This window comes from Sycon ciliatum, chromosome 10 (genome assembly GCF_964019385.1).
Source record: "Sycon ciliatum chromosome 10, ocSycCili1.1, whole genome shotgun sequence".
NCBI classification, from domain to species: domain Eukaryota; kingdom Metazoa; phylum Porifera; class Calcarea; order Leucosolenida; family Sycettidae; genus Sycon; species Sycon ciliatum.
Window position 1 is genome coordinate 10,980,467 of NC_088652.1, and position 21,927 is coordinate 11,002,393.

General features: G+C 45.6%; 1 protein-coding gene across 5 annotated transcripts in view; it reads right to left on the reverse strand.

The window, feature by feature from the left end:
• The window catches only part of LOC135825798 (sushi, von Willebrand factor type A, EGF and pentraxin domain-containing protein 1-like), a 579,302-nt gene that overhangs the window by 158,252 nt on the left and 399,123 nt on the right, over positions 1-21,927 (reverse strand). For 3 of the 5 annotated variants that reach the window (XM_065338421.1, XM_065338420.1, XM_065338422.1), the window contains 3 exons: positions 15,711-15,866; positions 9,683-9,838; positions 3,393-3,515 (listed from right to left, as the gene is read on the reverse strand). The exons of 1 other annotated variant lie outside the window; for it this stretch is intronic. In XM_065338421.1, the coding sequence (XP_065194493.1) occupies positions 3,393-3,515; positions 9,683-9,838; positions 15,711-15,866 (435 nt within the window). The remainder of the gene's footprint in view (positions 1-3,392; positions 3,516-9,682; positions 9,839-15,710; positions 15,867-21,927) is intronic. One more of the 5 variants, XM_065338423.1, reaches the window with a different exon arrangement.

Here is a 21,927-nt window from a genome sequence, read left to right on the forward strand (position 1 = left end):
TTTAGTGGAGTGCCAGAAATGCTCCCCAACTGTTCTTCCCTTCCCAAGATTTCCCTTTTTTGGCACTACACCTCCATAGTGATAAAAAGATAAAGGAGCTATGGGGGGGGGGGGGGCAACTTCGCGTGGGAGCAGCCGCCCCATCATGTAACATTCAAATTACATTTCACTAGGATATTGATGCAGAAAGTTCCGGTTTTCGACATTCTATCACAAATACCGTACCTGAATTCATTGTGGAATAAACAAGGGGATGACACCTATCTGTAATATTATTATTATTTTGCTTGTTCGCGTTGGCATCAACCTGCATAAAGCAGGTATATAGCCTTCGCTTAAGCTGCCATAAAAAAGAAAGCTCATCCTAAGCGAGAGGGCTAGAGGAAAAGATAACGATAACGAGATACAGAATACAAAGAAATACAATGAGTTAAACATACGTATACAGTTAAAAACAAAACAGAGCAGAGCCGAAGTTACTAATCGGAGTGACAAATGCGTTGGTTCCGATTGATCCATCAATCGACAAAGGGACTAATCCGTTAATGTTGCAAAGTAGAAAACGATTGCAGTTTCAGATGTCCAGGCCAGGGCCAGCATATTGCCGATTCTGGATAGGTCTCTGCAGCATTTGATGTGGTAATTATTATCATAATTAGTGATAAAATTGTTAGAGTATCTAGAGTATCTAGTATCTAGAGTATCTAGTATGTAGAGTATCTAGTGTACTTGTATCTGATATTATCAGCATGTGAAATTGTTTTACATGGCGGTATATCCATAGTACTATGATTAGTGTTGAAACGAGCGTATCTATAACAAACGAGCGATCAGTTCCACTAACGAGCAAGCTATCGAGCGAGCTAACGAGTTTCATTGATGTGGCAAATATGATTTTTTGAATAATTTTTTTTCTAAGTTCGATTTTTTTCAGCTGGTTCAAATTATCACCGCCGGCATTTGGGGTTGCTGCTGCTTCACTTCGGACTGCTGTTTGGTGTCGAGGTGTCTTTTCAGCGCCGTCGTCGAGTAGCCTTTGTAAGAATAGACCGTTTTGCAAAGATTGCAAGTAGTCCTGGTCTTCGCTGCATCGCGGGAGAAAACTTCCAAACGACTGAGCGTAACTATTTTACTTTCACTCGAATGGAGAGGTGACCGAAGCATATCCTGCGACAGGTCAGCAGATGCGGAACAAGACATTAGTAGAGTCCACCAAAGCTGCAACGACAACTGAAACAACTCAAGTGTAGTGCAGGCATACAGTCACTGTAACTGCGAGTGATTTTCACTTTGCGCGGGACTGGACTCTCGATCGACCAGGGAGTCGTAAAATATTTTACGACTCCCCGGTCGACATGTACTGCCATGTGTACGGAGTACGGTGTACGGTGTTCGTTAGTGCAAACGAGCTGGCCGCACAAACGAGCCGAGTTTCTGGCGAGCGAGCTAACGAGTATCCGGTGAGATCGTTTCAACACTAACTATGATCTCAAGCACAGCTGAAGCATCACCACAATTACAGTTGAGGCATGTCGTCAATTGCTCTGTGATTCAGAGCCGGATCACAATATTTTTCCATTCAGCTTCGGACTGCATCGCAACCTTGTCATTCCTTCAGCTAACCCTTTTGCTGCTAAGGACGTATATTTACGTCCTTGAGAAAGGCAACCACCATCACCCTCCTTGGTGTGAAAGTGGACGCCAAGTTGACCTTTAGCGATCACCAACGCTCCATAGCTACCCGTGCACGCTACCAGCTTGGGGTCCTAACCAGAGCCGCCCACATCTTCACCACGGGCGGCCGGACGACTGTATATAAGGCGTTCGTACGATCAACCATATGGAGCACTCGCCTCCTATGTGGATGAGAGCTGCGCAGAGTCACCTCCAGCGTCTGCAAAACGTTCAGTGCCGCGCATTTCAGGTTATTGGCCCTGGTGCACACCTACCCAGCTTGGCTGTCCGCTGTACTGTTGCCTGCCTGTACAAGCTGCACTACTTTCCTGGTCATTTGTAGGTGCTCTCTGTGTTGCCAGCTCGCCGTATCCCCTCTACCAGCCCCAGAACTCGCAGCAAACATGGTAGCACCAGTGGCCATGACCAACAGCTCCAACACCAGTTGCCTTCATCATCCCCCTGGCACTAAAGGGCTCGTTCCCACACTGCAGCATCAGCGATTGGAACTCCCTCCCTGCCGCTCTTCTGCCCTAGCCTCCACACAGCAAGAGAACGCAATCATTAAAAATGTTTAGCGCCATCTTCGCAGCACAATCTGGCTCTGGGGAGTCGATTCGCTATGAATAGTATGATGCCAATTTGATGACAATTTTTTCCACACACTCGCTGATGTTAAGCCTTGGGATTTTCATTTTTCTGACTTGTACAGCTCTATCTTCTTTTTTTCTTCTTCTTTTTGTGCGTGTTTTTGGCCGTGACACATAGACATTAGGTTGGCAGAGCCATCAGTGCCCCACCATCACTGCTGCGTCTCGGTGCAGTGCGTGTGCATTAGTTGCCACGTTTGTCTTAGTCTCCGTACCATTGTCTGTCCTTATTCTTGGAGCTGGTAATGTGAACATAGTAAAAAAGTAAATATAACATATAGTGTTGAAGAGAAAACTCTTAGCCACCGACTGCAACAATCATCAAAGCCACACGAGAAAGGCCCGCGGAGTTATGGCGCTCGACGGCTACACAGCTTCACACGGCCAGACCAATAATTATTATTTTTGGGCGATGCGTGGGTGCTCGGTTTTCTTTTTTTCTGAATTTTTGCCACTTGGTGCCATGGCAACCGCCAATTAAATCGCATATCATTATGAGCATATGCAAGCCTCACTAACATGGCGAGCAACCCCAGAGATGAGGGCAATACCGGTCATGCATCCATTGTGCACAACTTATGCATATTATGCACAGCTTACAAAGGAAAAATATAACCCAGGAACCCTTATGCAAGCGGTTAACTACTTATTGATTTTGAACGGTTACATAGCCGGTTAAACTAGGTAACAGCTCCACCCCTAATATAAGTTCACCTTTGAAACTAACATCCACTCCAACACCATCGCAAGTTAAAGAGTTCTATTCAGCACTCAATCTGCGGACAGAACTGTTTCATCCTTTTGTATACTCATCAGCACAGCACAGAGAAAATGAGGCCCAGGCTGTTTTACCGTATTCAGTATAAAAACCTATATAAACTTGTATAAAAGAAGTATTTTTTAGAGAAAACTTGGAAAGCCTTGAAAAACGGGTTCTCTCCCAAAAATTGATCTATACTTCAAAAGGAAATTTTGGCCGGAATACGACAGATCCAAGTGTTTTTCCCTTCCATGACAAAATTATTCAACTGCTTGCTAGTTTAAGGATGCTCTTTTCTACACACTTACGTGAACAAAGGCCATTTGACCAATTAGAATTTTTGTTGCAACATACAAAGGACCCATTGGTGTTGTAACATGTATCCTGTTCATTGCAAAAACTACCATTTGATATAGCGCATTCATCTATATCTGTAAATCAAAAGAGAGAAATTGTAATAACAATACCGTGTGGTTATACGCCATTGTTACACAGCTCAGCATAATGTGGTAGCGAAAGTGCAGTCTGGCGGCGGAATCTCATATCTTTTTGTCATAGTCCCACCATTATTCACACCTTGTTTGAGTGTGAGTGTGGTTGCGAGCATTTTGTTACTTCTGCCCGTACAAGAGGCTGGTTTCAAAAAAAGAAGAAAAAAAGGTGTGGGTGTGAGTGCAGTGACATTATATATTAGAAATATTGCAACAATAAATGTACTTTCACATTATGGGTATTTGGTATAACCCCACACCAGTCATTGTTGAATATTCGATAATAGCGTGGATTTCCCCAAAATATATTTCTATTTTTGTTATCCTCTCCCATGCCGTTGTACATAAGCGACTTGCCGCGGATATGTCAATACTACAGCTACTACTATATTGGTATCACGAATGTGAATGTAGACAGTTTCTAGAACTTTCAACTGCTTGAAACTACTTGCAGAACGAATAACACTGAACCAAGAATCATCATATTTCTCACAACACACTGGGTTAGACAACAAATGCAATTTAATTGCCAAAGTAAAAAAAAACAACCCAGCACGCAGAACAAACCTTAATGTAAATGAAGACGAACACCGTGTCTGAATGGACTAGGATGGAGAGCCAAGGATAAATTTATCTTCTAGTTTCTTGGCCCTTTTTTAATTTTTTACTATAAACACTGTGTTACATCTTTATTATCAGCAATTACCGGTACTCCGCACGCAGACAAAGTCAACACGCCAAAGCTGAGAAGGAGCAAACGGCTGGCAGCAGCTCGGTTTGCAAGAGATGACGGCGAAGATGCATGAAACTCTCCGGATCTGGATGATGCCAGCAGAATAGTTGACGTCTGTCAGGTGCTTGGCAATGGCAAAGGAAGACCGTTCAGAAAGAGAATGCGACGGCAGCAGGAGGAATATGGAAGCGAAGATGTGACGACAACGAACAGACTCATGACAAACTAACTCATCCTTTGCGTCCCGGGTTTCGGCACCATGTTGTTACGGAATCTCAGCCATTCCGTTCCCCGGGACGCAGGACACAAGGGACAAGACTTGTTTGTAACATTATATATTTTGACATTACGGAAAAGCAAACTGCTCTGACAGAGACGAACAAGAAGACTGACAAAAGGACTCTCGACTACAAAATCGCGCATGCTCATATCACACATGCTAGACGATACAATTTGGGGAATGCCATCACACAGGAAAACAACACATCATTTCACAACAAAGTAAAGAAATACGCGGCAAGGCAACGGCCTGATAGCTCGTTCCAACAGGTGTACGTGTTAAAAGTCTGCTGAGGAGCTTCTGCGGGTACTTGTATCCGTTCTTCACAAATACGAGCATAGAAAATTAAGTTCCTGCCGTTTAACAAGGTTACGAACTAAGTTAGACTTGTACTGGGAAGTGCAAAACGAGTCAAACATCATGTATTGCGCGGTGAAACGGGTTTAGGGTATACCGTAGTTAATACACCAGTCTGGGTCTTTTCGACTAACACATCCAGAAAAGATAGCTTATTCGACTCTTCATGTTCACACGTAAATCTTAGTGCAGGATGGATTGCATTCAGTTTCTTCAGAAAGTCATCAGGGTCTAATTTCTGACTTTTAGTAAAAAATACTTCCTCCGCGTCATCGAAATTGTCGCAGTTTGACTAGTGACTTGTCACTTGTTACTGACAACTCCATAAGCTAAGCCATTCAAAACTTATTACACAGTATGATAGTCTGAAGACTAGAGTAACGTTCCAGGGCAGTTGGACTGAGAGTTTTCATGCAGAGATGAAGTCCTCGTCGTCGCTGATGTCAATGGACGCAAAAATATCGTTCCGAAATATTTCAAGGAAGGCTGAAAGTTGGTCGCGCCTCATCTCAAACGCTTTGACTTTCTACACAGGACAAGAGCTGCTATGCTTGTCGTCTGCTAGCTCTGGATGATTTCTACTTCACCACCAACGAAGCCTAGTAAGAATACACGATCGTTGCGAGGTCGGTTGATTACCGTCGCCGGAATCACCTCGATCTTGAAATGAACTTTTTTTAGCCGTGGCATGCCCATTTATTTTAGCTGTTTGGTCACAGCTCAGGTAAGTGTACTATCGCGTCCAGCGGGCCCTGTTTTTCAGCATCACTGGTATACCATGGTACGGCACCTGCGCGTGCATCACTAGCTCTACGTGTAGAGTCTACACGGCTCTTGCAGGTACAATCATGTACTGAGTGTCTCAGCCAGAGCGACAAATTATATCGCTGTTGCAGGCATTTAGTTTGCTGACCCCTCGATGTTTCTCCAAGCGCTGCCACTTGTTCCACGAAGTCATTCTCACCCCAGCTAAGGTAAAACAGTGATGAGGCTTGAGTGAATGGCCATAAGCACGAGAAATGTGCAGGCTGCAACGCCTGACTGATCTCCGCGAGTCGAAATTACCATCGCAGCGACATCAGCGAAGAAATTGCGTCTAGTTCAAAAATTCCAGCTTCCAATAACAGAAAATAGAACTTTACCGTCACCCTATACTGATGACTATCGCCTATATCCCATTCCCTGCCTCTGGTACGAGTGCTGGTGAGTAAATACCCCGTTTTACATCAAAAGTCAAACTGCGACAATTTCGATGACGCGGAGGAAGTAAATTTATTAAAACTTACTGACTGTATGGTTTCCTTGTTTTATGTCACTCGCATCGGTACTTTTCGGACTGCACTTGTATCAAACATGTGACACAAACATCACAGTCGCACGGTGTCAGCTTGAGTTGGTCTTGGAGTCTTCAGGGTCCAGCAACGCCGAGTTGGAGAAAGAAAGCAATGAATGTACATGAACACAAGACACATGGCAAAGCGTTGCAGCAGGCAGATCATTCTGATCACGTCCTTGCACCCATAAACTCGAACTCGAAGGTAGTCCAAGGACTTTCTGACACTGCGGGAGCCGCGTGGCTCGCGTCCGGCCGTCAGTACAGTCTTCAAAATGTTCCTTGGCAGCCATCCCTTCTCCGATTTCGATGTTCGAGGGCTCATTTTCTTTATTAAAATGTTCTCCGTAGATTCACCAAATCATTCTTCTCCTCAACGACATAGATTTACTGTCAGAATACTGGAAATCAGAGCGACAACGCTCAGAAAAAACCTACACACGGATTTCCCTCTACTGTACAAGCCATTATTCTAACGAGGCGCATATATAACGATTTCCCAAAATCGACTGGTTTACGTGTACCAAAGATAACGATTCTCACTTATTCTCAACGCTCAATAGGACAGTATATGTATCGATTTCTGTATAACAATTTCTATTTTAACGACAGATTTCTCCTCGTTAACTCGTGAGAGTTAGCACTTCGTTATAAATATGACTTTTACAGTACTTGACCGATTTCACAATTTCTTTCCATAGATGTCCGCATACTTGGCCGTCAAAGCAGCCCTGCAATTTTCAACGCCGTAGATAAAACGGCTGCTGCCAAGGAACCCTTTAAAAATCGCCCAAATATTGCAATATTTCGAATTTTCTGTAATTCTGATTGGCTGCACGTCCCTGACACGCACGTGCTGCGTGCGTGATGTATCAAAAATGGCTGCGATGTCTGAGTACATGTACACATATGCTACCCCTGCAGTTTTAACCCTTTCCATGCCGGGGCCCCTTTTCTCCAATCGGCCGGCTGTCCAGTGCACTGACTCTCTTGGTATAGTTTGCGCGCACAGCTCTGATTGGAATTTATTCTTATTTCACTCCACAATGATGGATTTTCATCATCCTGGGCTCGTTGGAAAGATCAGGACCAAGCGAATCCATCATGGTAGATCTCAGCAACATAGACACACCAGGGCCACTTCCATCTCCTCTTCCGCCCACTCCACCGTGCCTCGGAACGGCACAACAACTCAATCTCACGTTCTTGTTCGGCATCTTGCCCAAATAATAATTCAACCGATTTTCACGATTCGAACTGCGCTGCAAAGCTGAGATCCAAGCGCTTCATTTGATTTCCATCACGCATGCGTCATGGCAAAGGGAAATCCCCTAGCACGCTCCAAAAAACTGCGAAATCATGAACAAAAAAAGAGTCAAACATAAGTAGTCAAAATTAATATAATTATTGCGTATTTGACTAAGCAGTGAAATACACGATGTATTTGACCGCTTATGTATCAGGGAAATTAGTGAGGTCAAATACTAAGAAGGCGATAATACAAAAAATCTATGTGGAGATAAAAGTTTAATAATAGCTATGAAAAGTATGAATACCGCAGACATCACCACGCAACATGACAATTTGTTCAAGGTTTGGTTTGTGTGTGTCTACCACCGACACAACCAGAGCAAGTCGAACACACGGTGCAGAGGAAGAGTGGTGGATCACTTAGCCAACCGAATGTGCCTTCTCCACCGCTGCCAATGCCGCCACCGGAGCCACCACCAGTGCCGTTGGTGGCTAGGGTTGGGGAGGAGTCGGCAACAACCACAGTACCGCCAATCACAGAAATTGATCCCATTTCTTTGACACAGTATCCGGCTGTGCGGACACCGCAGCACCCTCCAGCGCTTGATCCGTGGGTCCAGCGACCACGGAGGTCGACCGCCAATTATTCAACCGAAATATATGCTAGGAATGGCCAAGGCCCAAACGGAGCATCGAAGGAGACCGGAAGCCGAGGGCAAAACGGAACACAATCTCGGGACGTAGATGATGTAAGGACAGTGGCACGGAACAGACGTAGGAAGGAGAACATGGATGGTATCAGACGACTGACTGGTGGTGAATATGAGTTGGGTGATGATGCGGCGGATGACGAGGATACAGATGACGACGAGGCGGATGACGGCGAGGATACAGATGACGACGAGGCGGGTGATGACCAGGCGGCGGATGACGACGAGGCGGATGACGATGAGACGGCTGGTGGTGATGGTGATAAAACGGACGAGGAAGAGTCAGGTGGCAGGGAAGGTGATGGAGCTGATGAGGGTGAAATTCGTAAGAAGTCAGCTGTGTACTTGCTTTTGTTATCTCGTCCCGATTGTTTGAGTGTTTATGATGATTCCCACTTCTCTGTACTGTGTCGTGCCCGTTACGTCCAGCAGTTGAAGGTCCTTGAAGCTGCTTGTATTCGTACGCATAAGCCCGATTTGTGTAAGCAAAAAGAACATGTTTTAGCACTTAGGTTATTTTCGTGAGTTTGCACCCCGTGTTCATGAGTTGTTTCTGCACTGTTCATGCCCGGTTGTCACACTTACTCTTTATTTTAGTTCTCACTTTTTGTAATACTTACCACAAGTTACCCGTCATGTGTCACACTTCTTTGGATTTTTAACCTTTGTTTTTTCCCTTGATCTCTTTAGTTCCGTATTTGCACTGATGATCGGAGCGTGAAAATCGCACAAAACCAAACCTTGAACAAATTGTCATGTTGTGTGGTGATGTCTGCGGCATTCATACTTTTCATAGCTATTATAAGGCGATAATAGATACATATTATTGGAACACTACACATGGCAGAACAACAGAGACCAAAAATCCTTCTCGTGTTTCAAAAACACTCATCAGACTGCGACAGACGATAAACTATAATAATGCTAGTCGCTAGCTGCTAGCATGAGGGATATAGACAAAGGTTCTGTTGAGCACTTTCCCCTGAGCTGCATACAATGGACCGACCAAAACGGATGGACATCGACTACTCGCTCAAGAACGTACCTATAACTAGCGAACAGCATTATTATGGTTTATCGTGTGATGAGTGTTTTTTGAAACACGAAACTCGGAGTCACGAGAAGGATTTTTGGTCTCTGTTGTTCTGCCCTGTGTGATAAGGTCTGCCCCTTTTTGAGGTGTTGAGCACTGTTTGCAGCAAAGTCTACAGACACTTTGTCCATTATTGGAACACGAAACTTATTATAGTGTTACCATAAGGATGAACAAGAAACGGGGTGACACTTCCATGGAAAGTTCATTGTGTGAGTGCACATTTCCTGGAGTTATCTTTTGAAACCAAGACTTTCCTACTTGCTGAATGACACTACATCTAAATCCGAATGGGAAAACATTTTCGAGTATAATACACGACCACAAATATAGAATCACATTGGACTAACCTTCGCAAACGGCAGTGAACTCCCAAGCTCCAGTTGTCTGGTTGCATTTGGGAGTATTGGCATCATGCACTGGTCTATAGCCCTGGGAGCAAGTCACATTTCCGGTGTCTGAAATAGACTCATAGCCCGTTGCATGTTTGTCCTTCCAGGAGCACGCTGATGCATTAAACAGAAATTCAGAATTGGCATCAATAGATATGAGGAGGACCAATGATGCTTGAGTTGTCACGGTGTACCATACTATAGAGCTTTGTACTATGTTGCTTGTCTTGTCCATTCTAACTGCCTTATACAGGCCAGCCACCAACTTAAGAGACAGTGTCTGTAAAACCGAACAAATAACACCCGACATGGGCACATTTCCGATATCGCGAGGTGTGTGCAATAAAGAGCTAGACGCGCAACCACATGTACAACAAGTCCGTCAAGACTAACGCCAGAGTTGTCTTCATCAAGTTGATCCGAAAGAACTTCGCGCCCGCATCCCCACTGGCAATTTTTTTAACAAACATACCATAAAGATCAGCTATAGCTGCCTCCCGCATGTCGTCGCCTTTATCAAGGGCCACAACAGAAGCAGGCTAAACCCAACCCAGCAGGCAAGCACTGCAACTGATGGAAAAAAGAAGAATGCCCCATGCAGGCCGCCTCGTGCCAGGCAGCTTGCACCGTATACGAAGCCGCAGAGGGCACCGAAAACAAAGAATATAGTGGTCTCTCAGAGACACCATTCAAGGTACGACAACCACAAGCTGTCCATGCACCATGTGAAATATCAACAAAGCAGGGAGCTTTTGAGCCACTCATGGTAACTGCAAAACGAAGGAACAGAACACAGCATCGTGAGGAAGAGGGCCAGCTCATACAGCCCAGCCTCCAAGCGCTGCAACTTGTGCCTGGCCGAGAAGCTGGACATTATCACTGCGGATAAAAGCACCCTCCTGAATTCGCGGTGAGAATTCGTCGCGAAGCGCAGGCACAACAGCAAGTACATGCTAGCCAAGTATACGGGCGTTACATAGACTCTCTGTTAAGTCCCACGCGGAAAGCACCTCCAGAATCTTACAATCTTATCACTGCCCCCTTTTCCGAATCACTTCTCTAATTCAGACCTTCCAGCAACCGATGCGTTGACTCGATCGACATCTAGTCACAGCGGCTCACACAATCATTCTTGAAGGCTGTATATGAATGCAATGTGCAACTTCCTCAAAAGAGTGCCATAGTGTGCCTATATAGCGATCAGCATGGCGATAATGGTGTCAGCAAGCTGACAAGAGACACAAGCGAAATACATGAGAATCCGGAAGAAGTTTCAGTGGCAAGGACCAGCGCCTGGAAAATGCTACAACAACGCGCGCCCAGATTTGCCCGGTAAGCCTTGGCAGGAGATTGTTATTGATACTCTTGAACTTGGTTCTGACCGCAGTGGGCGTTTTCATTGTGTTCTTGTGATTGTTGATGTGTTTACTAAATGGGTCGAGGTTGTTCCCCTACGTGCGCATGATGATCAGTCAGTTGCTGAAGCTGTGACCGATGTTTGTTTGAAGTGGGGCTCCCCAGAAGTTGTTCGTATGGACAATGGTACTGAATTTGTGAATGGCATTGTCGAGTCATTGTTTCGTGTGTTTGGCACGAAGGTGCGTACTGGTGCAGTTAGGCATCCCCAGTCTCAGGGTTCTGCTGAGCGATTTAATCGCACTTTGTTGACCCTCATTCGCAAGATGCTCGACTCCTCGAGTGATTGGAAGTCTGAGTTGCCTGTGCTGTTGCACTACTACCGTACGCGACTCCATGCCGCGATTGGTGTGTCCCCAATGGAAGCTATGTGTGGATGGCTTCCACGTCAGTTAATTGTTGACGAGTCTGCTGTTGGTTCTAGCCTTAGTGTTTGGGTGGACAGCCTTGCTGGTCGGTCTGCTCGTATTCGTGACTTTGTCGAATGCTGAGTTGTCGTCTCATGATTTTGTTGAGGGCAGCGCTTCCAATCCATATGCTGTCGGTGATGCTGTTTTGCTCCGTCACCCCGCTCGTTCGCAGAAGCGCTTGCCACCGTTCGAAGCTGGGTGGAAGGTCACCGAGATCCTTGGTCCTGGTTCCGTGCGTGTGTGTCGTTCTGTGGATGGTTTTGATCAACAGAAGTCTGTTAACATTCAGTTGATTAAACCTGCTGCTGAATCTGTGTTGTCCTGTGAGTCTGGATCTGTGCCTGCATCGCCCGTGCAGTGTGATCTCGATGTTGAGCCGTTGGCTGTCGCCGATCGTAGTCTGCGTAACCGTCGTCATATCCAACGCCCGAGTCGCTACATCGATTGACACTGTGTTACCTGGGGGACTGGTGTAAATATAGAGATAACACTGTGGTAAATCGACTGCTTGTATTGTTACAAAAGTTCTGACGATATTAGTTATTTGATTGTATTCTTACTTTGTAGCTGCGTCCAGGCTCGTTGGAATTCTCATCACGGACTCCATTCTAGTTTCGAAGAGATATATATTCTTGTGCAATTGTTCTCAAACAAATTCCTCGTCTTGTGCATTTGTTCTCAAACAAATTCTTCGTAGTATTTGCAGTACGTAGTCTCGCGCTCTTTGATTTGTTTGACTCGCGCGTGACTTTCCTTTCTTTTCTTTTTGTCATGTATGACGTATCGGTATGACGTGAGTGTGTACGCACTCTGTTTATGACCACGTGACTGCATGCTCACGTGGAACTACTGTCAGTAGGCTAGTGCATTTTAGCGACTGCAGCGATCCGATCTTCTTGCTTCAGCGCTGTTTCTTCTTCTTCACTTATGTCTTTTCTTTGGTCGCTGCACTAGTTTGTGATTACCATGATTACGCGTCAATGGACGACATGGTCGCCATTTTGTGCATGTCCTTTTTTCTTGATGGATCTTGGATCTCGTGGAAAAAGAACAGTTTTCTTTTCTCCCAACTTTACCACTATTTCAATATTTCAACTCTCTTGATTCCTTGTTGATAGTTGTGGCTCAGTGCATGTGCGAGTGTGCTGGAGTGCTAGCTGGAAGAGATAGAGAGCATAGTGGTGGAGTAACAGGTCTGACTCTCTCCCCGTCGTGATCCTCTGACGCAGGATGTGGATGAACCGATCACACCAAGCTTGCACTCTTCCACCCCTTGTTCCATGTGGAGTGCCATGAAGGATCCACTGGGTCGCCCACCGATCCGGTTGCGAAAGTCATTACGACCTTCCTCTTCAACTCACCGGGTAACTCTCGCGGCTTGCGGAGCTCCGTGGGTGGCCACTTCTCCGGCGACTTCATCAGGAATTGGGGTCCCTGCCACCACGCGTCGTCTACGGCCACGTCACAAGCCTACATGCCGCGGGTGTTCTTGTCAGCTCGGTTGATCTTGACCGGAAAATGCCTCCACTGGCGTCCATCAGTAGCTGTCTGAATTTCACCGATTTTGTTGGCCACATGCACTTTGAAGTCCCTGGAGTGCGATTTGATCCGGTAGAGAACGTTCTGTAAGTCAGTGCAGAAGACGTGATCTTTGAGCGGAATGCCGAGTTCTTCTCCAACTACAGTACCCACACGCACTCCGAGGGCAGTACCATGAAGATCCGGTTTGGGGATGGTAAAAACCTTTTTGATGGGTGCTGCGCGTGCTTTGGCGACTGCAAAACTGAAGGTCACCCCAACGTGTCCCTCCGGGTGCTCAACTATGACAAAGCTGGCTGCACCAATGGCATGGTCAGATGCATCTGTGAACGAATGCAAAGTGAGCTTTGCCTCGGAAGCACGGCGTGCGCTGTCTTTGAAGCACCAATTGCCTTTGGTTTTGCCTAGCTTCGGTAACTCTGGAAACCAACGGATGAACCTCTACTCTTTCTTCTTGGGTAGTTGATCATCCCTACTCACCTGAAAAGCAGGCAAAGATCCCGGAACAAGTTCCTGTTGGGAATGATAATTGGCGATGTCTATCCGCTAAGGTTGAGTATACTGGCCATCTTAGCCAGAACCGTCTGCTTGGTCTGAAAAAAGTTGTTCCGGGGGATGATAGAAGAAGGTGAAGGTGTCATCCTTGACACTGCCAAAGACTCCCAGAGACTCCTAGCGTTTCCACAGCTCCAGATGTCAACCCCATTTTGTCTGGTTCGAGTGCCACCATCGCGTCTAGTGCTCGATCCTCTTACGGAATCGACTCGAGAACTGCATTGCTGTTACTCCGCCGTTTCAGGTGAAGAGATCCGCCGTCCAGCCATACCTGCACCCCTTGCCGTACTCGAGTGGCTTCTTGTTCGTCTGGTGAACTTCCAAGCAGGTGGACCATATCAGGTGGCGGGAAATTCTGCGTCTCGGTGTGACTAACACATTGCCTTTCGGTTCGTGTCAATGGCTGTTGTGATGTCCGTTCGAGGTTCTGCATGTCGGAGAACTCTTTGCAACAATTCTGCCCATCTACTCTATGCACCCAAACTCCTTTCTCCACCAATTTTCTATGCTCCTCTTGTGCATTTGCCAACTTAAAGCATAGACTTCCTTTCTTTCTGTTTCAGCTGCCTCTAGTTCCTCTCGGGTGTGTTCTCTGGCAAGGTTTGTTTGCTCGAGCTGACGACGCAGTTCCTCGTTTTCACCATGTAACCTATGAGCGTCCTCCCTGGCCCTGCCCATCAGTTCCAGCTCACTACTGTGTGTCCCTGAACCGTTGCCATCTCCGGGCTCCATATCGCTGTGCGTCTGCGTCCCTCTGCAGCCACTCTACTTCAAAGTGTAAAGACCCCAGCCGTGTTTGGTAGGCCAGCTCCCGCACATGGTACTCACGTCGCTCATCAGCCAAGCTGGGAGTCTTTGATCCTTGATGGTATCATGAAATTGACAACCTTCTTGTTGTGTGTATATAAATTTTGTTCGCCTACCTCTCTATTTAAATATATACCAAAAGCTGTTCACCCGTTTTCATCAGTAGTTACATAGGCATGAGCAATAACGAAAACAAAGCCAGAATTTATACGGGGGGGGGGGGGGGGGGGGTAGAGAATAAGCAAGAATATTCCTTCGCGCCTCGATTCTCGGAAAGGATCAAGCAGCACATCCCGGACAAGCTGACAAGCTTTTGTCTTTGTTCATGTGTGCACGGTGTAAGTATGTGACGTGGTGTGTGTTGTTGGATGGGTGCGTTCAGGTGCTGAACAGGTCAATATAAGCAAGAGTACATGAAAACCAGAGTGTGCAGCTTGGGGTTTTCTGCTATGGGTGTCTGTCGCGGCGGAATTCCGTGATTACATCATTTTTGGCGCAGATCTGAGGCGCTAAATGGTGTAGTGCGTACAACTGAGCTGCAGTTGCGCAATTGCGCAGAAAGAGACCAGCTTGAATCCTGCTTGTACCCACTACATAAAATGATGGAATCACGGAATTTTGCCATGACAGCAACCCATTCCAGCTGCACACTCTGGTTTTCTTTTACTCTTGATATAAGTGGTCAATATAAGCGGTCAATGTATGCTGATATATGACCGCTTAGAGATCACAAGTTTCTGTGGCGGTCAATAATAAGATAGAGTGATAAACCAGTTTTTACATCAGTCTATATACCAGTCTATAGTCTCTTCATCGAAGTACGATGTTATATGGAAAATACAAGTCTGACAAGTTGTGTGGGGAGAGATGGGAGTTTATATACAAGCTCAGTAATAGACAAAGTGTCTTGAGTCTTCGCAAGCTCAGTATTATTTATACGGAGCTTGTATTATTAGATTCAATTCAGTCAATACATCGCGCACCAATGCGTTTTGTGGTTGGTTTAACACATCTGGTTCCTTTTGGAACTGGGTGAGACTTGGAATGGCGATGTCCTCAATTGGTGGTATAGGGTCATATTAATTATGGGCAAGAAAACGGGTGTCAGGTCCAGGAACAATTCATTGTTTGAGTGCTTGAGTCCATGGATTTATCGATGAAAACCAGACTTTGCTACTTGCACAACAAGATAACTTTCCAATCATATGTGCAAGACGCTTTTGAGCATGAAGCACAATCACGAAGCACCTTGAACTAACCTTTACAAAAGTCAGTGAGTTTCCAAGTGTTAGTTACCGCTTCGCAGAAAGGAGTGAATTTACGTGGGACTACCGCATAGCCCCGAGAGCAGGTCACAGTTCCATTGTCTGCAATTGACTCATAGCCTGTGGTATTTACATCCTGCCATTGGCATTCTGGTGCATTTAGCAGAATTCAGAATTAAGTGCAATACATTTAGGTTAGCGGTTAGCGGCCGTCGTAAGTTCCCTTCGGGAACGGACACGATAATTTACTTTTTTTTACTTTTTTACATTTAGGTTAGTTAATTAAAATAGAAGAACTAACATGGAAACGAGTTATGAAGCAACTATAATTCTCTTAAGGCTCAAATCGACTCTACACACTACACCACTCTCTCTCATTTACAAAACATATATTCTGCCTGTAATTGAATATGCATGCATTGCTCTCACCCCGCTCTCAATCGCAGCCCTTGGCCATCTTGAGCGAGTCCAGCGCAAGGCAGCCAGAATCTGCCCCCGTCTCCCCCTCTACACTCCTCTGAATCATTCAACACTGCTCCATCGGCTCAAATGGCCGACAATGTTTTCAGCTCGCTGCAAAGTGAAGCTCACCCTTCTTGCCCATTCCATAAAATACCAATATGCCCCACAACACATACGCATGCTCAACATTCCCGCTCAAGCTACAGCCTTCGACACGCACGCACTTGGCACCTCCCACCCTCCAGAACCGATCGCTGTAAAGACTCCCCACTGTACAAGTCCCTAGAATACTACAATGCCCTCCCTGCTAGCATTCGTGACGTCTCCTGACCTGCTTTCAAACAAGAAATCTGCTCACGGCTGATTAACTCAATCTGCTCCTGCAGCCCTCACCCTCTCCCGTATTTGTAAAATTCAAAGTGATGTAAATCACTTTCCAACTTCATAAGTCACAGCCCCACCCACAGCATCTGACCTTCTCATAAATGTATCTCTTATTGGCGATGGTGCCATCGTGAGAATAAAAAATTCAAAAACTAAGCAACTGACTGTACGAGTAACAAGATAATAAGTAATCAGGAAGTGCGATAACTTTATCTCTATATCTATCTTTATCGAATTGTAGTTAGACGGCAAGATAATCACCATGGAAATCACCATGGTAATCAGACGTGTTTCAAATGACTTGTAAAGCCACCAATACACTGCACATGTAGTAACTTCGGTACCAAAAATAGACAGTTTCCCTTTCATTCATCATTTCTAACCCAAAGGTAGGTGCATACACTTGTCACAAATACGACTCTCACAGCAGGGCAAGAGGCTTTCAACAATATCATGTGAGTATAAAATTAATATAAATTAGGTTTCCGATTCCACGATTCCAATCGGCGAATTGCTGTTACGTTTTAACACTAGCCCACAACTAGGTCATGCTGGTACATGAGAAGCGTCTTGTTTCCCTTCTTCTTGGGCATTTTATTACATTTTTTGCTTTGATCACTGTGTATAAGTACTTAAAAAAAGAAGTAGGAAACCATGATCACCGTTCCCAGGCACTAACAATATATACTCATAGTGGGAAGATAGTGATGGCGAAGCTTGGTCATGTTGCGTTACCAATATGGATACCTCGGAGCGGATTTGACTGTTTACTTGGGGCCTTGATCCTAGAGGGTGGTGGCGGTCCCACGGCGGATGCGGAAAACTCGGATATCAGGGCCGAGTCTCTCGCGAACCGTGATTTTTTTCTGGGGGGTAATGAAAAGATATCAGGGTGAAAGAGACTTGTGCAGTGGTGTATGTATCTTTTACACAAGAGACTTACATTGTAGCTTACAGTTAGTGTGTTACTGAAATAGTCCTTTCCAATTGATATTACCGTATTTCCACAAATAGTAGGCCGGTCTACTATTTTTTCAACCTCAACCTAACCCGGCCTTATAATCGAGGACGATCTTGTATTCGAGGATGGTCTTTTATTCTTTCAACCCAGTTTGACCCCGGTCTTCTATTTCTCGCCACACAGTTTTACCCCCGTTCTTCCATTTTCTTCTACACAGTTTGAGCACGGTCTTCTATTTTTTCCCACAGTTTGAGCACGGTCTTCTATTTTTAACACAAGAACAAAGACTCATTTAGTAGGCCCGGTCTTCTAATCGGAGACGGTCTTTTATTTTTTCAATCGCCCCCTGCCCCTGCCTTGTATACGAGCACGGCGTTGTAAACGAGGACGGCCTTTTATTTGCGGAAATACGGTATCCATTGCGAGACATCTGGACTGACGTAGGCTATTGGCGGATGTTTCGTCCGATCTATAATCTCCTTTTCATGGTTATTATTGCGAAGTCAGTCAAACTGAGTATGGGACACCGTTTCTGTCAACTACATCAGGCGGTGGGTAATATCATGCCTCTTGAATCCAGCAACCACTCCAGCAACGACTGGTGAAAACTTTACCATTCCTTTTGCGGACATTTCCTCTCATAGGAATTAGCCCCGAAACGCAATTAGAGTAACAAGAATGATAATAGGTTGGGAGGAGCATGAGTATGCCGTATTCTTAGCTTGTCTCGGCCATGGCAAACGTTGAGCAGTTCGAGTTCATGATGATTGCATACGACTAATGAATAGTTGCGTAGCGGGCCGAAGAATCATCGCTGAATAATTTGACCCGCGTCTTCTTTATCAATTGCTTTTGGCTACTTTGGCACAAGGGACATCGTCCAACACTGGGAAATGTTTCTCTCGCCAATCAAATTGTTGTCCACAGTCACTTGGGTGAATCCCATCACTCGCAATAGTATCGTCCAAAGTGGTTATTTTATGCGCCCGTGCTCCCGTTGTTCCCATATGGAAACATACCTCTACCCAACTATCCTTAGTCCGAATTAAATTATATTTTGACATGTAGGTCACACAGCCAAAATACACTTGTGTGGAAGTTTCGTAATGATAGGGCAATTTATTGATGGGTCGGGACAAGAGTAGATAAACAAGAGTGTGCAACTGCGGGGTGGGTTGGCCCGCGGCGGATTTTTTTGTTGACGAAATCTTTTCGACGATGCACGCGCTGCGAGTCTTTTGGAAAGTTTTGCCTCGTGCACTTTGCCAGGCTTTACATTACAAAGTCGGTGCCCAGCACGTGCTCTCACACTGCTCTGGGGCAAAATGCGCGTTCTTCTGAAAAAAGGTGAGGGCAACAAAAATTCCGCCGCGGGCAGGGGGGGGGGGGGGTATCTGCAGATTGTGCAGAAGAGATCTAGGGTTGCACACTCTTGTTTATCTACTCTTGGTCGGGATGATAAAGGTTTACTGGTCCTGTAATGGTCCCCGTAATGGTCGGCATTCTTTGCTGCCTTGGGACTTAGCCTGTGCACATTTTTGCTGCACTCACCTTTGCCTCATTGGTCCTACCCTAACCTTGAACCTTTCAAGCTGGAAGGCTGTTGGTTTGTACACTGGAGGTGTGTGAGAACTAGATCTTAGGTCGCTGATTGTCTCAGTAGCCTGTTTTTGGCCCTGTTATCACACGTACTGACCGCTTATTATGTTGTTACATTCGTGGATAGTTGCTTCATAACTCTTTTCCAAGTGTTTCCTTCTTCTATTTTCAATTTAATCCTGTCTATATTATCCGAGTACAATGATATATTATTTGGGCTATTTTGTGGAATTTATTCCTGTCAGAAGAAAAGTCTTTCAATATGTAGTCGCGTTTCAAATCCCAAATTTCAAGGTACACACTAGCAGCCTTATTGCTCTATTATCGCATTACACTTGTAGTTCATTGGTCCTTTGTTCTTCCTATCAGCCTTATAGGACACCTTATTGGCTAGGGTTTCCGCAACTAACTGGTTGAAACAAGTATTTACTAAATTCACTCTTTTCTTGCCTCTTTTCCACACATATACAACATCAACATTGCAAAAGAGTACTTTTCAAGTAATTTTCGCAATTGCCGGCAAAGTGCTCAATGCACAAAGTGCAGAGCGTTTCGCACGAATAGGAGAAAGAGGTTCAGTTTGGAATTGAAACTCAAAGTTTCATGCTACTGCAATCATCAGATGACTGATTATATAACCTCAGACTAATCATAATGAATACTAGTAAACACTGTCTTGCTTATAACTGTTAGTGTTGGATACCAACTACGGATAATATGTAACATTTTGGTCCTTTCTTTCAAATCAAATCCTTGGCTCTCCATCCGAGTCTTGTATGCACTGGAAATGATAGTCAGGTGGAGATCAATAGTGCGGATTCATTGTCAAACATGGCATTTGCTACTGTTGCATGTATTTAGCAGGGATTACATCAGGAACAGTCAATGAGCAATTGCGTACGGCACAGCTGCCGCTTTGAAGGTCTCCAAATTAATAATGTCATGCATGATACTTCTCGCTTAAATTGACATTACTCTAGTCTATTCACCAATGAAGGCCAATACCACACAGACGTTATGGATGATGTGACAGTGAGCACATTTTGAGATTCTGCAAATGGTTTCCTATCAAGGGGAGTCTTCTGGGGAAACGAAATGAAGGTGGCTGTTATGAGAGAGGGAGGAAGGGACATGACAAGGTGAACAAATAAAATAATACAGGAACAGCAGAAGCTACTTGCAAAAACTTGGTATACCTTGCACAGAATACTTGTGGTGCAGATAGTGTCTACGCACAGCAACAGTAAATCACCTAGCGGAAGCCAGACAGCGGATTTCTTCTGGCAGCTTATTCCAGGCAACACTGAGACGAAATTGAGGGGATTGAGTGAAGTATGTACCATACTTCGGGAGAATCATAGAAGATGGATGGCGACTACTACGGGATACGGAAAGAGAGAAATGTTGCAACAATGATGGGTATCGGGGGAAAAACATGGTGGAAGTAAGCGAGTCCTAACGTTTGCCGTCGTAATGCAAGTGATTTTTATGTATTCTTTATTATAGTTCGCAAAGTCAAACAGGATTGTTGCCCAATGACGCGAAGGGTGTGTGTGTGTGGGGGGGGGGGGGGGGTGGGGGGAACATTACATAATTATTACCTGTCGTAATCAAATGTGTCAGTACTCAGTGGGGAGGGATAAAAGAGCAGAAGAACGGCAGAAAGCTAAAGGTAGGCAAGGTGTATCACTGTTGTGTAAGCATGTACTCTAATTGGGGAAGTACATTATGATAAAGGCACTAGTAATGGTATCACAGTATGGATGGCCAGACACTACTAGTAGTACCACGGTATAGTCGGCAAGGAATTAGGCAGGAATGCATTATATTGGTACATGGCATTGATATGGCAGGCAATTCATTTTAAACTTAAAGGGCGACGAGATATTCCGTACATCTTCAGGTAGAAGGTTCCACAAAACAGCACTTGCGACCGTGGGCCGGGATTTACCGCGCGAGTGAGCCTTTGCTGGCTGAGAAGTCCTCCAGTTTGTTGGTCATGTGTTCTTCTGTCGGCTGGAGGAGAGATGAGGGTAGTTAGGGAGGGCCTGATCCGTGCTCGGAGTCCTCCACAAGAACAAGAGCAGCTTACGCTTGCCGAGTTCCGCGAAGCGGAATAGACTAGAATAGTTCTTGGTCAGCAGAGGTTGGATGGCTTTGTGGGGTGGGTTCACGTCAATGGCCCGTATAGCTCGGCGCTGCAGTGTTCATAGGCAATCTAACTGGCGGCCAAGTAGCCCGGCAAAGAATGCGTTTGACCCGTAGAGCAAGTCAGGCATGACCACCACCTGAATGAACGTACGTCACGATTTACCGGACAGTGCTCGTCGGGACCGCCACAAAGCGCCAATCTTGCGGGCAGCCTTGGTGATGATCATCTCAACGTGGGATCCCACGACAGCTTGGCATCTATAATCACACATAGATACGAATCGGAGGTGCCTGAGGGAAGAACTGTACCATCGCAGAAAACCAATACTTGGCCATCCAACTGCCGATGGGGCAGTACTGCGACTACCTTGCTCTTTGTTGGGTTCAGAATCAATCTCCTCCAGTCAAGCCAACTGGAGAGCCTGCTTACAGCTGCTGAGAGGCTAGTGGAGACGCCTGCAGCCGTAGAATTGCTGTCGTGTAGTGCAATATCATCAGCGAGCTGGATGCTGGGGGTAGGGCTACACACAGAAAGGACAGCACGGGTGTATAGGCTAAAAAGCACGGGTCCCAGCACTGAACCTTGGGTACTCCGCAGGAGCAAGGCATGGCCGGACCTAACAGAGGGGCTGTTTGTGATTTGCTCCGCCTGAT